Source organism: Ictalurus furcatus, chromosome 24 (genome assembly GCF_023375685.1).
Source record: "Ictalurus furcatus strain D&B chromosome 24, Billie_1.0, whole genome shotgun sequence".
Lineage (NCBI taxonomy): Eukaryota > Metazoa > Chordata > Actinopteri > Siluriformes > Ictaluridae > Ictalurus > Ictalurus furcatus.
The window spans coordinates 17,029,200-17,046,746 of record NC_071278.1 but is presented as its reverse complement, the minus strand read 5'-3'; the positions used below and the strand labels follow the sequence as shown (position 1 = coordinate 17,046,746).

General features: G+C 39.0%; 1 protein-coding gene across 1 annotated transcript in view; it reads right to left on the bottom strand.

Moving 5' to 3' along the window:
• c24h18orf21 (chromosome 24 C18orf21 homolog) overlaps positions 1-1,971 on the bottom strand; it is a 21,406-nt gene extending 19,435 nt beyond the window's left edge. The window contains exon 1 of the mRNA XM_053613131.1: positions 1,594-1,971. Within this exon, the coding sequence (XP_053469106.1) occupies positions 1,594-1,688 (95 nt within the window). The 5' untranslated portion in view covers positions 1,689-1,971. The remainder of the gene's footprint in view (positions 1-1,593) is intronic.
• Between the last annotated feature and the right edge of the window lie 15,576 nt (positions 1,972-17,547).

The following is a 17,547-nucleotide window of genomic DNA, read 5'->3' as shown; positions in this document are numbered from 1 at the left end:
TTTATTATGCAATAACGTTTATAGGAAAAACTATCATTTAATCCCTGTTTACTGTGGAACTCATCAAAGCACACCGCAAATAAACTGTAATAAGAAAGGAGAACAATCTGTATTATAGACATATGACATGGACATACGCATAGTGCTTTTCCTCTGGACAATGTGGTGTACAATTTAAACTAGCCCATTATTTATTTATTTCTTTACACATACACTGTGTTGTACTATATGACCTCCCCAACAGAGTTTTAAGACTGATGGTATTTTTAGTCCGTGACCTAGTGAACCAGTATCGGGATGTATTTATTGCTAGAGACTTCAAAGCACTTGTGTAAGTCGCTGTGGATAAGGCCATCTGCCAAATGCCATAAATGAAAATATGCACAGCAGAGTAATAAATCAGGAACCCCATATTTCTTATTATTTATACTGCCAAGCGTCCTCTATTGTATAAAATATAAAGTGTAATCAATGTGTGTAACTACAAAGTTTTCCAATGTTTGGATATGTTAATAAAGGGTAATCTAGTATGTATGAGCAACAGTTAGAATTATTAGTTAGAAGCATCATCTAAACCCATAGTACACTTGTTGATCAAGTTATATTCTAAGTGTGTATTGAGTTAGATGAATTCTGTGTCGTACTGAACAGTAGGCCTGATTGTTTTCTGTGTCAGTCCGTACCTTTCTGCACGACAGACATAATCTAAAACTATAAGACACTTTCTAACAAGTGACATTCTAAGGGTGTACATTAAGAACCTTGTGTTTTGCCTAAAGCAGCTTTACTCTATGGCAATAATAATAATAATAATGAAAAAAAGCAATTAGACGCATACCAGAACTGGCTTTCCAAACAAAGCCCTCTAAGCTTGCAAATCAGTGTCAAAAGAAAAGATACGACTTCCAGGAGGCAGGGTACCAGGCTGAGACTATAGGGTGAATTATGGGACAAAGTAAAAAAACCCTGGTCTGGTAAAACTTTTAAAGAACATACAACTGATAACGCATGCGCCACATCTATAAGGTATCACATGGATATGGACAATTAGATAAGGCAATGGAGATTGGTTTGTTTCTAGAAAGAAAAGGTGAATGTCCCGCCTAGGGATATTTTTACTGCTTCAGAAAGGTATATAAAGACATGTTTGTGTATGTATAATTCAGACTTTCTGCAGACTGTCTCACTTTATTGTTTCAATGAAGTTTATTTACTTTTTGACATCTATTAACCCTGTGTCTCTGAAGTTTTTTGTTAGGTTGCAGAGATTGTTTTCCACGACAATTGTAACGTTTATTGTACTGTATTATGGCGTTATGATGTATCCCGTCGTCGTTATACCAGTTGATGCGCTTTCATTTATTTTAGGAAATATTTGGTGGGAACCTTAACGCTGGTGTTTGTTCCCAGTCCGCCCCTAATAGTAGATGTACCAATGGCACTCAGTGTATAACCACGTGAACATGAGGGAAGGCTGGCTCTGCCATCTAACGCCAATCTAATCCTATTACAACAGTGACAAACATTAAACACTGCAGCAACACTGAACCACTTCAGAATCCGTACAGACATCACAAATACGCAGTTACTCACATGAGGAAACGCGCCTGCTCCGGACACAAGTCTTTATAAAACAGAGAGGCGTTCGTTAAAAACTCCTGCGTTTTACTGCAGGACGTGTTTACCATCGTGCTGTGTTCAAATGAATACGACCAGCTCCGATGTCTGGGTTTATAGCACAAAACAATTAATATCTATTTTAAAAAATAAAAAAAACACGACTATGAAACTGGGATCTTTTATCGTTGCTCACCAACACCAAGCTACAAAGAAGGACGGCAAATTTTTTGTTTTTACTTCCGGGTCAACTGCAGTATGGTTTTGTCAAAATAAAAGTAATATATCTGAAAAAATATGTATGCCCATGCATTAAATGTGGATTAGAAAATATTAGAAAATATTGTGATGAATTGAGGTTTAAATTCCCATACAGACACAGGTACGATTATTTTGAGCACTGAGCAGATACATATAGAGGTATTGCATTACATTCCTCTCTCTCTCTCTCTCTCTCTCTCTCTCTCTCTCTCTATATATATATATATATCAGTTATTATAATTTCAAATAGAATGTTAATGCTACTTTGTCTTCTTATTCTATTATTATTATCCCATCCATCCATCCATCTTCTATACCGCTTTATCCTCTTCAGGGTCACGGGGAACCTGGAGCCTATCCCAGGGAGCATCGGGCACAAGGCGGGGTACACCCTGGACGGGTGCCGATCCATCGCAGGACACACACACAATCACATACACACTCACACACCCATTCATAAACTACGGACACTTTGGACACGCCAATCAGCCTACCATGCATGTCTTTGGACTGGGGGAGGAAACCAGAGTACCCGGAGGAAACCCCCGCAGCACGGGGAGAACATGCAAACTCCGTACACACAGGGCCATGGGAATCGAACCCCCAACCCTGGAGGTCTGAGGCGAACGTGCTAACTACTAAGCCACCGTGCGCCCATTATTATTATTATTATTATTATTATTATTATTATTATTATTATTATTACATCGCCAGGGTTCCTGTTTCAGTTCTGAGCTGGGGTTAATTCTGCACATCTGTCCATGTGGGTTTCCTCTGGGTTCTCTAGTTTCCTCCCACTTCCCCAAAACATGTCTGTAGGTGGATTGGTTATGTTCAGCTGCCCTCAGGTGTGAATAATTGTGTGAATGTGTGTATGCATGATGCCCTGTGATGAAGCTCCACGCTCTTAATAATGTCTTCCTTTTAAAGATGCTCTGTAGCTACAGAGATAAATGACTACATTATCCTTCCATTTCATCAAACGCAGACCTGCACGAGTGCCTCTTAGACCTAGTTACTAGTTGGACCTTGTGATGCAATGCTGTAATGCTGCAGCAGGCTGTATCCCACTCCACTGGAGCTGTCAGGGCATGCCAAGGTCAAGAGGACTAGAGCTATATTTTCTGGATGAGAAATTGCAGGTATCAGCCGCAGCATGAGGACTGGAGAGGTGAGCTGGGAATTTCAATCCGCGCAGTAAAGTGGAGTGAAGGTTAAAGTTTTATGCGCCCAGGGACAATGAAGATTGATTGCTTGGAGAATTGTGTTTTGTCCGCAATTACAGGGGTTGTGAGGCTGAAAATAACTTCCTTTTCGGTTAACATGGGCAGCCTATATCTCTCTGTTCACTGCGCAGCGCGCGGTGTCATGTCTCAGACGCGACCAAGACTGAACGCACGGACTTCTCCAGAGCGCCGAGGTGCTGCAGTGTGTGTGTGTGTGTGTGTGTGTGTGAAACTGGATATTTAAGAGCTCGGATCGGCGGTGCCAGTGGACACACACACACACACACACACACACTGCGAGGGACGTTAACGCGGCATGAAGCAGGCGGAGGGAAAGAACGCTCGCCCTCGTGCAGCGCGTGCAGTGATGCGCGTCTATAAACGTGACTGAGCAGCTCATGAAGCAGAGGCGGTATGTGGGAATCATCAGAGCTGTTTCAGATAGGGGTGAAGCTGAAAGAGCATCTCAGAGCAGTAGCCCATCTCAACCATCCAGCGGTTCACACAGACATGAAAACACACAGGCGGCGCGCGCTTCAAGAGGAGCAACTCCAAGTTCAGTTCAGGTAAATGCAGAGCACTAAAGCCAACATCTGGATTACACCGAATCATTCTGATAACTAAATTTCTAATTCTTATAGTAATAATGATGACTATTATGATGATGATGATGATGATTATTATTATTATTATTACTATTATTATTATTATTATTATTATTATTATTATTATTATTATTATTATTATAATCAGTAATAGTCCTAAACTCTACCTTTACTCTCTACTGTGATGACACCTTCAAACGTACATCTTCTGTATCTTCAGTATGTATCTTTCACTGTCAGTATACACTCCCTTTGTAAACGATTTAAGACAGAAGCTCTCAAACCTTTGGCTGCCAGGGAGCCCTTTAAGTATAAAATAAATTCCACTGACCTCAGTGAAGATGTATTTCATTAATATTATTTATATATGTATAGTAATATTTTTGACTATGCACTTCAGTTGTAGAGTTTCCTGAACTTTCCACCTACAGAACACATAAAGTCCATGTTGACATTATTTATAAAGGAGTTGTTTTTGAGTTATTGAGGTCTGGATTAAAACCCATTCAATATAAGGGGCCAGTTAAACAGGTTAATTATCTTAATGGTATCCTAAAAAGTCTCCGTATATACAGTAGGGGAATATGTTTCCCAGCTCCATGTGGGTTGTGCCTTCGTCAGTGGATGTTCGTGGACGTCCACGTCTCGGTCAGTCCGCAATCCTTCCGGTCTTTTTGAATTTGTTAAGAAGTTTGGCAACAGTGTGGTGTGTGATGATTCCTGTTAAAGTCCATTGCAACCTTGCGACAGCTTCCTGATCCAGTCATGGGAATGATTTCAGTACGTTCGTCTTTTGTCAAAGGCGTTCTTAAAGGCTATCTGGGAAAAGAAAAAAAAAAAAAAAAAAAAAAAAAACTAATATAAAAAAAAGTCTGAAAAAATTTGGAAGACATTTTGCTAAAAAGTGTTAGTTTCCCCCATGCATGGAGACTTTTGTGACACCCTGTATAATAATAAATCAATAACATAATACCTTTGATCATAATAGGTTGTAATTTTCATAGGTGTAGCAAAATAATAATAATAATAATAATTACAGATCCATTGGCTATGCTTCACAGTCCCCTGGGGGTCCTGAACCAACCTTTGAGAACCACTGATTTAATTTAATTAGCTTTGAGAGTACTTTACTAGATTAACACACTGCATGCAAATGTCTAGGTAAAAGAAACCCTTCAAGGTGTCCCACTGAAGGTACCTCACCCCAGCTACAAGGTAAAGTATGCTTTAATACCTTGTTTTGAGAGTGTACTGTATGTGCAGATTACTGAGTAGATTTTCACTACCTACTGTTAGTCTTCATTCTTCACCTTTTAACTTGGTGTGAATAGAAGCATGTTGCAAGTTAAAGGAATATTTTCTAGGCTAATTTTCTCTCCTTTTTTCCCTTTAAAAATGAAAACACATATCCACATAGCCTCTCCCATCCTCTCCTCCTTTATTCAGCTACCTACAGTCAAAAAGGATCAATCGAACACCCTAACATTTTTTCTAACTCGTCTCTCTGATAGAACCCTTAAAGGTTCTATGTAGAACTGAAGAAGCAGGTTTTCCTTTAAGAGAGTATCAAGTAGAACCTCTCGAGACAGCTAGAACCATTAACAATCCAAAGAGGAACTTTTTCGGTTTTTTTTCTTTCTCTAATAGCGTGCTGTGAAAGTAGGCCTTTGCTGTCTAATGCTTTGCACATTGACGTTCTCTTTAATTTCCTGCAGTGCGTTTTCCCCACGGGGTCGCAGTTCAAAACGCTTTCTGCTCAGTTCAGTTTTTTAACAGAAGTTTTTAAGTGTCAGTGTGTTGGCAGTCCTTCAGAGTCCGTGCCTTCCGTTAGCCCAAAACGGTATTTCTCCATCGGGACTTGATAAGAACCCCGTAACAAACATTCTGAACCAATCTGTGAAAAATGTGCCACTCAGTCCTGACATGTTACAGAGACTGATGAAGAAGTCAAGGAGTGCGGCAGTTCCTGAGGCAGAACGTGGAAAGTGCAGATTTTATCTAGTCCACTTGATTTTCCTCAGCGTATGAAACGGGTCAGAGGTTCTTAACTGCGGTATTGCCGAGTTCCCTACCCTCAACACACCTAACCCACTTTAAGCACCTAATAATTAGCTGATTGGTTGGCAATATGGAAAAGTTTAAACTGTACAGGATAGGGGTCCCCAGGAATGGATTTGAGAACCACTGCGATAAGCAGAACCCTTAACTGTTCAATGTAGAAATCTTTGGAGTAGAATCACTTCTGAAGCTAAAAACTATGCAAAGAACCCTTGAAAAATCCTTGAAGTGTATAAATAGCTAATCTTTGAACTTGTTCTTGGTAAAGAGAGCTGATGAGAGAAATTGAAATACCTCATTCAACTGACAGTTCTTTTTTAGTCAGTGCAGCATACTCTTATTCTCGTGTCTTTTTCCTCTCGGATCAACCACAAGAGACGTGCAATGACATTCAGGTGTCTTTGGTAGGTTATTTGCTAAATTATTGTGATGATAATATGAGAGATTATGAACTGAAGGAACACTCGTGTCGTAAATAAGCCTAAATAGTCTCGGCATAGCCTAAATAGGCATATTTATTATTCGCGTGTATCTCGTCACATTTTGCTGAGAGTAGGGCAAAGAGCATTTTGGGCTAAAATAAATGCAAGCTTTGAAGTATTTCTACAGTAATGAGCAAATGAGTTCATGCCAGTTCTTGAAATGTAGCTGAAGTCAGTAAACATACACCTCTTAGCTATTAGCTGAGGTGTCTATGGAGGGAAGAAGAAAGAAATCGTAGCAAATATGACTTCTTTTCCCACTTTTATTCTAATCCCTCATGAGTTAAATATGCTGTTGATGTGAGCTTTAGGAAAACACTGCTGCTAAAATCCCCAACATGGCTCTGGCCCAGCCTGAGCTAGGCTTTTCATGTGGATTGAAAGTCAGAAAGGGTTTTGACGAAACGAAACAATCATTTATTAAAGCTGTAATGAGCTCACCAGTTAGCTGGCAGCATTTTCTTTTCCACAATCTTGACATATTCCATTTTATAGGGCATCAGCTTAGTGAGCATCTCTTATGAAATTGCATGCGATTAATGCTGATCAAACAGGAATAAGGAAAGTTACTCAAATATGGCAGATGCTGAGCACTCAGATTTTCCTTTTGAATAAAGCACATAAAGTGCTGCACAGGGCTCCTACGCTTACTGTTTGATTCCACTCCTGGCACTAAATATGCGGATTGGCCGCTGCTGGTACAGAGGAAGGATGTTGTCGGGCCTGAGGATTGTGGATAGTGGGGTACCAGTAGGCTAATGGAACAGTGTGCAGCATTGTTCTGGTGGCAGGCAGAGCTATGGCTCTATTTGTGGTGGGTCCGGAGTACAAAGAGGACACAGTACAAAGCAGCCTCATACCGACCTCGACATCACAGCCCACACGTTCTGCCTCAGCTTTAAGGTGGGAAAGGCTCTCGGAAGTGTTCATTGTGGCTGCTCCCGTTGGCCTTGGTGCCTCTTATGTCTTTGCAGTGTGTATAATAGCCCATTGTTACAATCAAACAGCCAAGGAGAGACGTTTTACCAAAGCAGAGTCCCAGTCACGTATCTGCCGTTGTCCTGATTGTCTAACAGCTACTTATTCTTTTGCATCAATACTGTAATTACAAGTCCCATTAATCGCCTGCAGCCACCGCAGCAAGGCACCATGCGAGCTCATTTATCTATTTTGCTGTCAAACTGATAATAAAAGGCTTTTCAGATAAGGAATGGGATAAATGCATTAATGGCTGGCGTAACTCTCTTTTAAGGTGAGCTGAAATACAACTTCCATTATATGATTTCCTCTTTCTCTGCATTTTAATACATTCTCCTAGGTCTCATATTGGATGAAACCAAAACATTTTAGTTTGTCCAATTCCGGATCGTGTCCTTCACTTTTCCAATATATTGTCACTTAGATATAAAATCACACCACCCCTCCTTTCTGGCCGACAATGTCAAAGCTGTACAGAACACCACATCCATATTCACGCTCTCTAATTTCCTTGCTATCTGATTGAGCCCAGGCCAGATTTCGCCCGTTTTGTCAGCGTGCAAGTTTCCCCCATCGACTCTTCTTTCTGTTCACCTCGATGTCCTTGGGCTGCCTGGTGTCGCATGGTGCTTGGTCATGCAGCTTCGGAAGTCGTTTGAACCCATTTCACCCTCAAGGAGCTGTGAGGTATCACTGATTATGTCTTTCAACTTAATGTGAGAGAGGCATATTATGCATTATACAGTATGGAAGACTTCACATTGTCGCAGGGAGAGATAACGTGCTCAGATGTCGAGTATCGAGTAAAATATCTTAAACAAGGGCATCTCTGAAGTCATTAGAATTTTCGAAAAGATAGCCGTTCATCTGCCACAATCTTTTGGGATTTAAATACCTGAGATAAAAATGGAAAAAATATTCTGCACCAACAGTGACCGATTTCTCAGGCATAAAACTCTCAAGAGATTTTTTGTCTTTTTGCTAGAAGGTGACTTAAAATGTCATTAACCTCACTTTGAGGCAATTTGGGCCACGGTGGTGTTTTTTTTCTTTTCTTCTGGAGTGGCTGTGGGAGAGGGGCTGCCCGTCTCACATGTAAAGTGAAACACGAGGGCTATTTTGAGTGCATGTGATGAAGGTGACAGTCCATAGAATCTCTGTTTTTCTTTCTCTCTCTCTCTCTCTCTCTCTCTATCTCTATCTATCTCTCAGGGAGCGTGGAAGCTGAAGGTGACCTGTGGCTGGGCCAGGGGCTGCAACACAGGACATGGGAGCTGCCTCTCACTCCCGCTCGTGTCTTGTGTTGCAGCCAGTGGAACTGCTGCACTGTGCACATCAGAAGGACGTCCTACATCAGAAGCTGTCTTTTTTTGTGTGTTTAGCATGTACAGAAATGTGCGCATTCCTAAATAAAAATTCATAAACATTTTGCTGGGTGACAGTAAGTCCATTCTAGCTGAAATAGGACTTTTTTGCTTGTATAAGCAAAGGCAAATATTGCTGCAGAACAACAGACAAGGTCAACATTATTGCACCTGTATTTGTGTGTGTGTGTGTGTGTGTGCGTGTGCGTGCACGCACTGCTTGTCTGCTCTTGTATTAATGGTGTATAATCTACTTCAAGGTTAGGGTTGAATAACACAGATGGAGAAACCCAAGATTGCATTCTCCGCATGTTGCTGCTCTTCCTATTCATAGTTGCCAGGCCGAGGAAGTGGATTCACGGTCAAAGTAATCATTTAAACTCGCAAAACAAAGTAATTTTCTGTCAGGGTTTCACCTGATTGGAATTTAGACCAAAGAGTAAATCCAAAAAGTTTTCCAATCATGTCTAAGCTCTCTCGCTGGGTTCTGAATACAGCACAGTAGAAATGGCTGCAATTTGTAGACTAACGGAGGTTAAGATCGGATCTTTTTTTCAGCGCGGCGTGACGACACAGAGGCTGATTACATAATGGCATTCAAACATAGTAACAAGACGATCACAATACGTTGTTTTCATGTGTCAAAATTCATACGTTGCCCTCCATTTCTTTTATTTTAATGGGTAAATTGCCAGCAATTTTTTTGACACTGATGGTGACCAATTTTGCAAGCACATCAAGCACACCAGATTAAATTCGCGACATGTGTAACAGGCTCGGCACCAATCAAGCGCCTCAGCGCTGCTGATTTCTTTTTTATTCCTTGACAGACTTCTTATCTCCTACTTCTTCCTGCCGCATTAAAGATTTCTCTATCCTAGCATTTCAGTCACAGTCCTTTCTGTCTAGACGGAAACTAGAGTTAGATATACTTGCTGCCAAGATAAACTTCCCAGTTGTCCCATAACATACGTATGGGACGTGTATAACAAGCACTGCTACTTGTTATACAGGGTGTCCCAAAAGTCTCCATATATACTGTAGAGGACAGTACCTATATACAGTATATATGTTTGCCAGCACCATGTCGGTTGTACCTTCGTCAGTGGACGTTCGTGGACGTCCACTCGTCCACTGCTCAGTTTGTCCGCAACACTTCCAGTCTTTTTGATTTTGTTAATAAGTTTGGCAACAGTTCGGTGTGTATGATGTGATTAGCGTGTTTCCTGTTAAAGTCCATCGTAACCTTGCGAAAGCTTCCCGATCCAGCCACGAGAATGATTTCAATACATTCTTCTTTCGTCAAAAGCATTCTTAAAGGATATCTGAAAAAAAAAAAATATATATATATATAATATACACTAAGTATGGAGACTTTTGGGACACCCTGTAGTGCATAGCTATTGTATTGTAGGTAGTCAAATGCATTAGGGCAGTCATTTTTCAGTATAAACGAAGCACAGATTCATTTATTCATGCAGTCAGTCTCCTATACTGTCCGTAAATGGCAGCAGTGATACAGTGTGACATTGCATGAAATGCAGGGATTTACTTTGGATCATTGCTGCACCATGCGTTTGTACCCTTTAGTTCTGCACAAGTAATAAGTCCAGTGGTTGGTCTTGTCATCCTTTGTGCTTTAGAAAGAAATATAACTAGGTTTCATCAGCGCATCAAATGCTAACACCGAGCCTGAGATTTATGGACTTAATGTTCAGAGCAAATGTGGGAGTTTCCTTTTAACACATCCACTCATTGAGCTCTTTATCAGCCATTACAAGCCGTTCCATTCTTTTACTCTCAATGTCAACATGCTTCACTAAAATTGTTTTTATGAACTTTTATAGTGAAAAGACCTCTCCACACCTGAGAAGGTCATTCAAGGACTCAAAAGCGTGCTCATTCAACATGCCTCCCCTGAGAGTGAAAATTGAGAAAGAGTGCTAAGAGTGATTTATTAAAATGTGAAGACTGGAAGGTTGTAAGTTCAAATCCCAGCACCACTAAGCGCACCACATTTGGGCCTTTAAGCAAGACCATTAACCTTTATCTGCTCAAGTGTACCTTATAAGTCGCTTTGGATAAAAAAGCATCTGCCAAATGACCAGATATAAATGTAAATGATCCATGATGTTAAGGCATTCCAGAAGCTGCACTTCTACCTATCTGGTGCAGTAATTAAATAAAGTCACGTAACTGTGAGGGAGAGAGATTTGGGGGTCAGAGTGACTTTGAGGATGGTTTGACGACATTGTGGCTGAGGTCCAGTAAAGGCGCCGAGGCATAGCAGGGAAGGACGCAGACAGATGTAGTTTCATCCGTACCCCTGCAGGCCAGGCTGGAGTTGCAGCCAGAGTTTGATAAGGTGCACATCACCATCTGCTCTTCTCTGTGGGCTACGAGAAGGGGAAAAAATGCAAAATGATTGAAGGAGACAAAGTGCAATTCCCCTTCTACGAATATTACACATTATGCTCACCGAATGCTAACTGGACAGGGTGTACAATGCAATAAAGAGAGCACTGAAAAGCAACCTACAACATCTGGAAATGTGTGGCCCTCTACTGTAATGTTCTGACACAGCCGTGTAATTTAGCTGCAGCATCTGCTATAATGGAAATCGACATTTTCCTTAGGCAGAAAAGTCAAAGCTTTTTGTTCACCGCACTGTAAATGAAACAAAGTGTGAACATGGTGTGTGAAATGCAAGTGAGACCTGTGCATACTAGGGGTGTAACACAATGCTACAACTTGTCTATGTCTTTGTTTAGTTCCTCAAACCTTTGCATCTGTATCTGCAGTCAGATTTAAACCTAAAGTGGGCATGGCCTAATCCTGAAATTTTTTATTTATTTATTTATTTATTTTTAAATTAATAGTCATTACAGTTATTATTTTTGTTCACGCCTGCCCGTAACATATTGTAACAAATTTAGCTGGTTCTATTTCCCAAAATATAAGCAAACTATTTGCCCATTTTAAATGACCATTTTAATGCCATAAAATGGCATTAATTATTCATTCATTCATTCATTCATTCGTTCATTATTAGTTAATGAATGTGGTCTTTCTTTGTCCTGCTAGCTTCATATCTCACTGCTCCCTGCAAATTAAAATCCAGCTCTTGCAAGTTTTCTTAGTTTGTATACAGCAGAATCCCAGTCCCATGTGAATGTTCCTGGCAAGCTTTCTTAAAACAAAGAAACAAACAAACAAATAAACAAAAAACAGTAATGCACATCTGTATTTCTATCTGTTTAGAACATTTTTAAACCTCATTTCTGTTTATTAATGGCCATTTCTTTTACTTGTCATCTAACAAATAACAAGAATCCCTTTAGCTGTCAAGTCACGATTTCGTCTTATGGGGCACAAAAAGCTCATTATTCTCTGTTTCTAAGATATTTTTTTTTTTTAAACATTATATTTGCTGAGGAAGTCTTACTTACTGAAAATGATGAGTAATATGTGCCAGCTCAATAAGTAATTGCACTGCCGTTATTTAATGGGAATCCATTAACAAGTCATTGAGTACATCACAATTATTAACCGAGTAGGTGTTTTTCACTTAATCCAAAGATGATACAGAGAAGGAACTGAAATATTACAGAAAATCTCCTTTTGCCCATGCTCTCAAGATCGATGCATGAGATCTGTGAGGATGTGCTTTTATGGCCAGCAGCCATGAAAACACCTCAGTAAGCACCCACGCTGAAGGATATGGTTGTGGCAACGATTGATAAATGGCGGGGAGATGAAGAACAATTCCTCCAGTGTTATCAGGAGCAACCAGACAGAGACTCAGGAGGCCCAAATGCAATGGAGTTTCTTACTTCCTGTCCCATAAATAAATAAATACAAACACATGAGCATAGAGTACTGCAGGAGAGTTGGGATGTTTGAATGTTTCTCTCGTGCTTAAATCCACACTTTCTTTGCACAGTACAGTATTTCAGTTAATATATCAGTTACTATTACACTTGCTATCATTTATAGCAAGCCCTACTGCCACAATACATACAGTACATAAGAATTTCAAGGGTTTTTTTTTTCTAAGCCAGACAAAATGGAGTAGCACAGTCTAGAAAGATAGTCTAGAACTACGACTACTTTAAATGATTCAATAGAAGTTAAAACATTTAAGTAGGTCACATTTACTGGGTTGCAAGTTTGATATTGCATAATTCACATCCTTACCGTTGCTCACCTCTACACAGAGTCATTATATATAGAGAGAGTATATATGTTAATATAGAGAGAGTTATGCTAAACTGAAAGGAAATGCAAATAATCACTGTTTTATAAATGGAAACAGGCTAAAACTGTGAGGATTGTTTTATTTTTCATAGCGAATCCATTTTAGGCCTACTGTTAAATTGTAACTCATTCACAATATTTCCAGCTGTGCTCAGAATAGCATTATAAGGTCCATATATAAGGAAAAAGGCGGATCCCACATATCTCGTGCTTTATGTCTGGATATTATGCTCTGGCTATTAAGAGTAAGACTAAAAGATACACAAATGACAAAAAGATGTTGGTTAGCGTTACGATGAATGCTGACATGCACCAAAACATATGCAGTTATATATAAAATAGTGCCATAAAAAGTTTCTTTAGAACAATGCCATAGAAGAACATTTTCTGGCAACCTGAAGAACTTTTTGGTCTATGATTCTTTAGCCACGTTTTGTTTTGCCATAATAAATGGGACAATCATTTTCTACCACAAAGGTCCTTCCATGTAATGGTAAGTTTCATTGCCTGTCTTTTACTATGATTATTATACCATCATACAACTATAAGAATAACGATAGTTTTATATCACAACAAAACATTACTGTACACTATGAAATGCAACTGGAGGCATTGTTATATTATTTTAGCTGTTATTAAGCATACAAGTATATCATTAAATTGCACTTGAAATACCTTAAAAGCAATTTAACAAGGGGGGAAAAACTTACTCTGGTGGTGTAAGCGTGCCTAAGAAGGAAAAAAGCTTTATATACCAGTTAGATAGCTAGCTAGCCAGAATAGTAATTTAGCTTAACTTAACATGAAGAACTCATTATTCATTCCAATCTCAAATGGAATTAAAACATCGATTAAGACATATAAAGTGTCATATTAGGTATAGATACGGTGTAATATTTTTTCTTTCAGTTTTAATTCATCAAAACTAAACTAAATTGCACAGGGATTTGGAAATTGCACATTATAGAAATAAATAATTCAGTACAAATGAGTATATAAGAAGTCATGAAGCATGAAGGACACTATGACCTTAATATGGTTAATATGACCGATAGAAAGGAATGAAGAAACTGAAGGCCACCTGATTGTATTGAAGGAAAAATCTGTTCTGGGCCCTTGACATGACCTGGTGACTTCTTATATACTCATTTGTACTGAATTATTTATTTCTATAATGTGCAATTTCCAATTCCCTGTGCAATTTAGTTTAGTTTTGATGAATTAAAACTGAAAGAAAAAATATCATACAGTATCTATATCTAATATGACACTTTATATGTCTTAATTGATGTTTTAATATGAATGGGTGTGTGAATGAATATGTGTTTCTGCCCTGCAATGGATTGGCAATGGATTGTCCAGGGTGTACCCCATGCTCCCTAGGATAGGCACCAGGTTCCCCGCGACCCTGTAGTATAAGCGGTATAGAAAATGGATGACTGGATGATTTCAGATATGGATGAACCTAATCAGTGGTGTCATGGTTGGATGGGGAAGGGTGTATGTGGGGGGTGGGGGTTAGTGCATAAAAACTCAATACTGCCCATAACTCAGCACCCAATACTTGATTTATATGCAATATAAAATACATTTGTAAACAATTTAAGTGTGAAGAAGCGTAACGCGGAGTAAGGAGATTGGCCTGCGACTAAAAAAAATGGTTGTGTTTGCAAGGTCATCACTCTTTAAATTACTCCGTGTGGTGGGGCAGGATCGATTTCAATTAAGGCAATGTGACCTCCTGAGAATTCAAATGAAATATGAAATAATTTAAATGAATAAATCGATGAATAAAATGCACCTACACGGTTTCATGCGTAGAAGAAAAAGCTAATTGTGATTCTAAGTCTATGAAAACGATTTAACACAGCATTTAATTAAAATGCACCGTTTGTTTACTGGATTATTACCACTAGGTGACAGCACACTCTTAATCATTTGACTAAATCTGATCTGCTCTGGTCTGTGAGGTTAGTTTAGTTTAAGCAGAGAAATTTCTATTTTGAGTCCAATGACAAAAACTCCAGAAATTACCCTTAAATAGTACATAATGATGATGGTCCTGTCAAGAAGAGCAGATTAGAATGTTTTATATCCATTAAAAATATAAATTCAGTTGTACATATATCCATTATTCTGCAAAGACTCATAAATCCCTTAATAATTGGCCGTGATTTATGACTAATTGTTTTTTAACTCGTAGAAAATCCATTCAAGAACACACATGGACTAACACAAAGGCTTCAGAGGCTGACTAGGTTTGTGCACTGAAGAAAGGCAGTAATGTAAGACATGCAACATAAACACCTGCCTTTTAAAGGTTGCTTGAGATCTTATCAGGGAAATTGAACTCTAGTACTTGCAACAAGAATCCTGGAGGAGAAAAAGAGACGTCAGTTGGCTTGGGCAAGGAGAAGAAAGAGAGGCAAAGATCACCAAACTTGGGGAAATGCCAAGTGTCACAGGTGTCTGGCAAACTCTGTGTTTGAATATTGTAATGCCCCATAGATACCAGAGGGTATCCGGCATTAGCAGGACATGTACGGAAAGGGTGGTTCCTCCATTCGTAAACAAAACGGGTGAAGAATGTGGAAACCAGTTAATCCATGTACAAAAAAAAATCAGATGTTGGCTTATTTGAACAACGACTTTATTACATACTTTCCATATTCCAAATGGGTGTGAAGTAAAATGAAATTTCTGTTAATCCATTTTATATATATATATATATAAAAACACTGTTATACAAAAAAAAAAGCTTTTAGTTAGAATTGTATTCAAATAAAACAACCATACACTGACCAATGACAAATTAAAGGATGAAAGAACACGTGTTTTGTTTTGTGCTGCTTGGTTTGTTAAAACTTGTCCCCTTAGAGTGAATGCTCACTGTAAATCAGTACAAAATGATCAGCCTTTCCCCACTGTAGACTCTCCTGTTCTTGGCTGGCAGGTCATTCCAGCTTGACTCAAAAGCAAACAAAGAGGAAACAAAGAGCGATTAGTTGCTCCGGCAGCATTTCTTTTCAACTTGTCAACTAAACGCTGTCACACAAATAGCAAATAGGAAACAAATAACAAATAGTTTTGTGGTTTAGTGGCTTCTTGATTGTAGTCAAGTATTCCTAAAATTCCATTGTTCATGTACACACTTCTTGAGGCCTTCCAGTAGAGCGAACCAGTAAGGTTTTTAAATTTACGACAGTGCATTTTCAATGTAGAAGAGGTATTCATTTTAATGCAGACTAATTAATAGAAGTTATGGGGAAATTATGTAACATCAACCCAAGACTATTAATATAGTGTAACACCAAAAATGTGTAACATTGCTGTTCAGGCCTAGAGTTTTCTGCAGGTTCTTCCCACCTCCTAGAAAATACCAGTGGTAGATAGAAGTATTTTCTGGTAGATTGGTCCCCCAAATGGTCTTTAGGCATGTCTTTGTGTGTGGTGCCCAGTGATGGACTGGTGTCTCATTCAGGGCGTATTCCTGCTTTGCCCCAGTGTTCCCAGAAAAAGCTTTGTATCCACTGCCACCCTGATTAGAATAAAATGATTACTGAACATGAATCATCCAAGCTGGCAATGGGAATGCTATCTCTCTATCTACTACCTACAGTGCTGTGAAAAAGTATTTGCCCCATCCTGATTTATTCTGTTTTTGTGTCTCATGGTAAATTGTTTCAGAAATTAAAACAAAATCTAAGATAAAACAAAGGCAACCTGAGAGCTAAGTTTCAGGCATGATCTCTGAGTCTCAATTCTGAAGGTGTCTAGTTTGTGTCACGATGTACCGGAACCAAATTGTTTCATGTTTGTGGAATGTGTTGTTTTGAGCATTTCTAATCACCCCGCCTTTCGTCCTCAAGCTCTCTCTCTCTCTCTCTCTCTCTCTCGGTTCTTCTTCTTCTCTTATTATCTGGTCTACTAGACGGCTTTAGTTCTTATATCACGCGAACCTACATAATAGATGTTTTAATTTTATCTGTGACCTGTTCCAACTGACATTTATCATTCTTTATCAGTATTTCCGTGTGTATATATACCATGCTTTCTGTATCATTAAACTAAGAAGCTTCCACTGAACAATGGTGTCTGTGTTACTTCTTCCTGGGCCCAGACAAGAGGAAATCAGGGAGAGCAGGGTTCAAATTCTGGTTCTGACTGGTATCGGACAAAGAATTAACACTGAGTAAACACAAAATACAGTTTTTAAATGATAATGTTATTTATTGAGGTCTTACTCGGGCTTTCCCAGTAACACACTATGCCAAAATTGAAAGAAATTCCAGAAATGATGAGGAAGTAGGTGACTGAAAGACATCAGTCTGGGAAGGGTTACAAAGCTATTTCAAAGGCTCTAAGGAACCACAGTGAGAGTCATTATCGCCAACTGGAGACTGATCTCCAGTTATCAGAAGTGGTTGGTTGCAGTTATTGCTGCTAAAGGTGGCACAAACAGCTTTTATGTTCAAGGGGACAATTAGTTTTTCACATGGGCCATAGGTGTTGGATAACTTTTTTTGCTTCAATAAAATGAAAATAAATGAATAAAAACTGCATTGTGTGTTTACTCAGGTTGCGTTTGTTTTATATTGTACTTCGTTTGAAGATCTAAAACTATTTATTATAAGATATACACAAAAACAGAAGAAATCAGTGCAAATATTTTTTCACAGCACTGTATCTATCCATCTA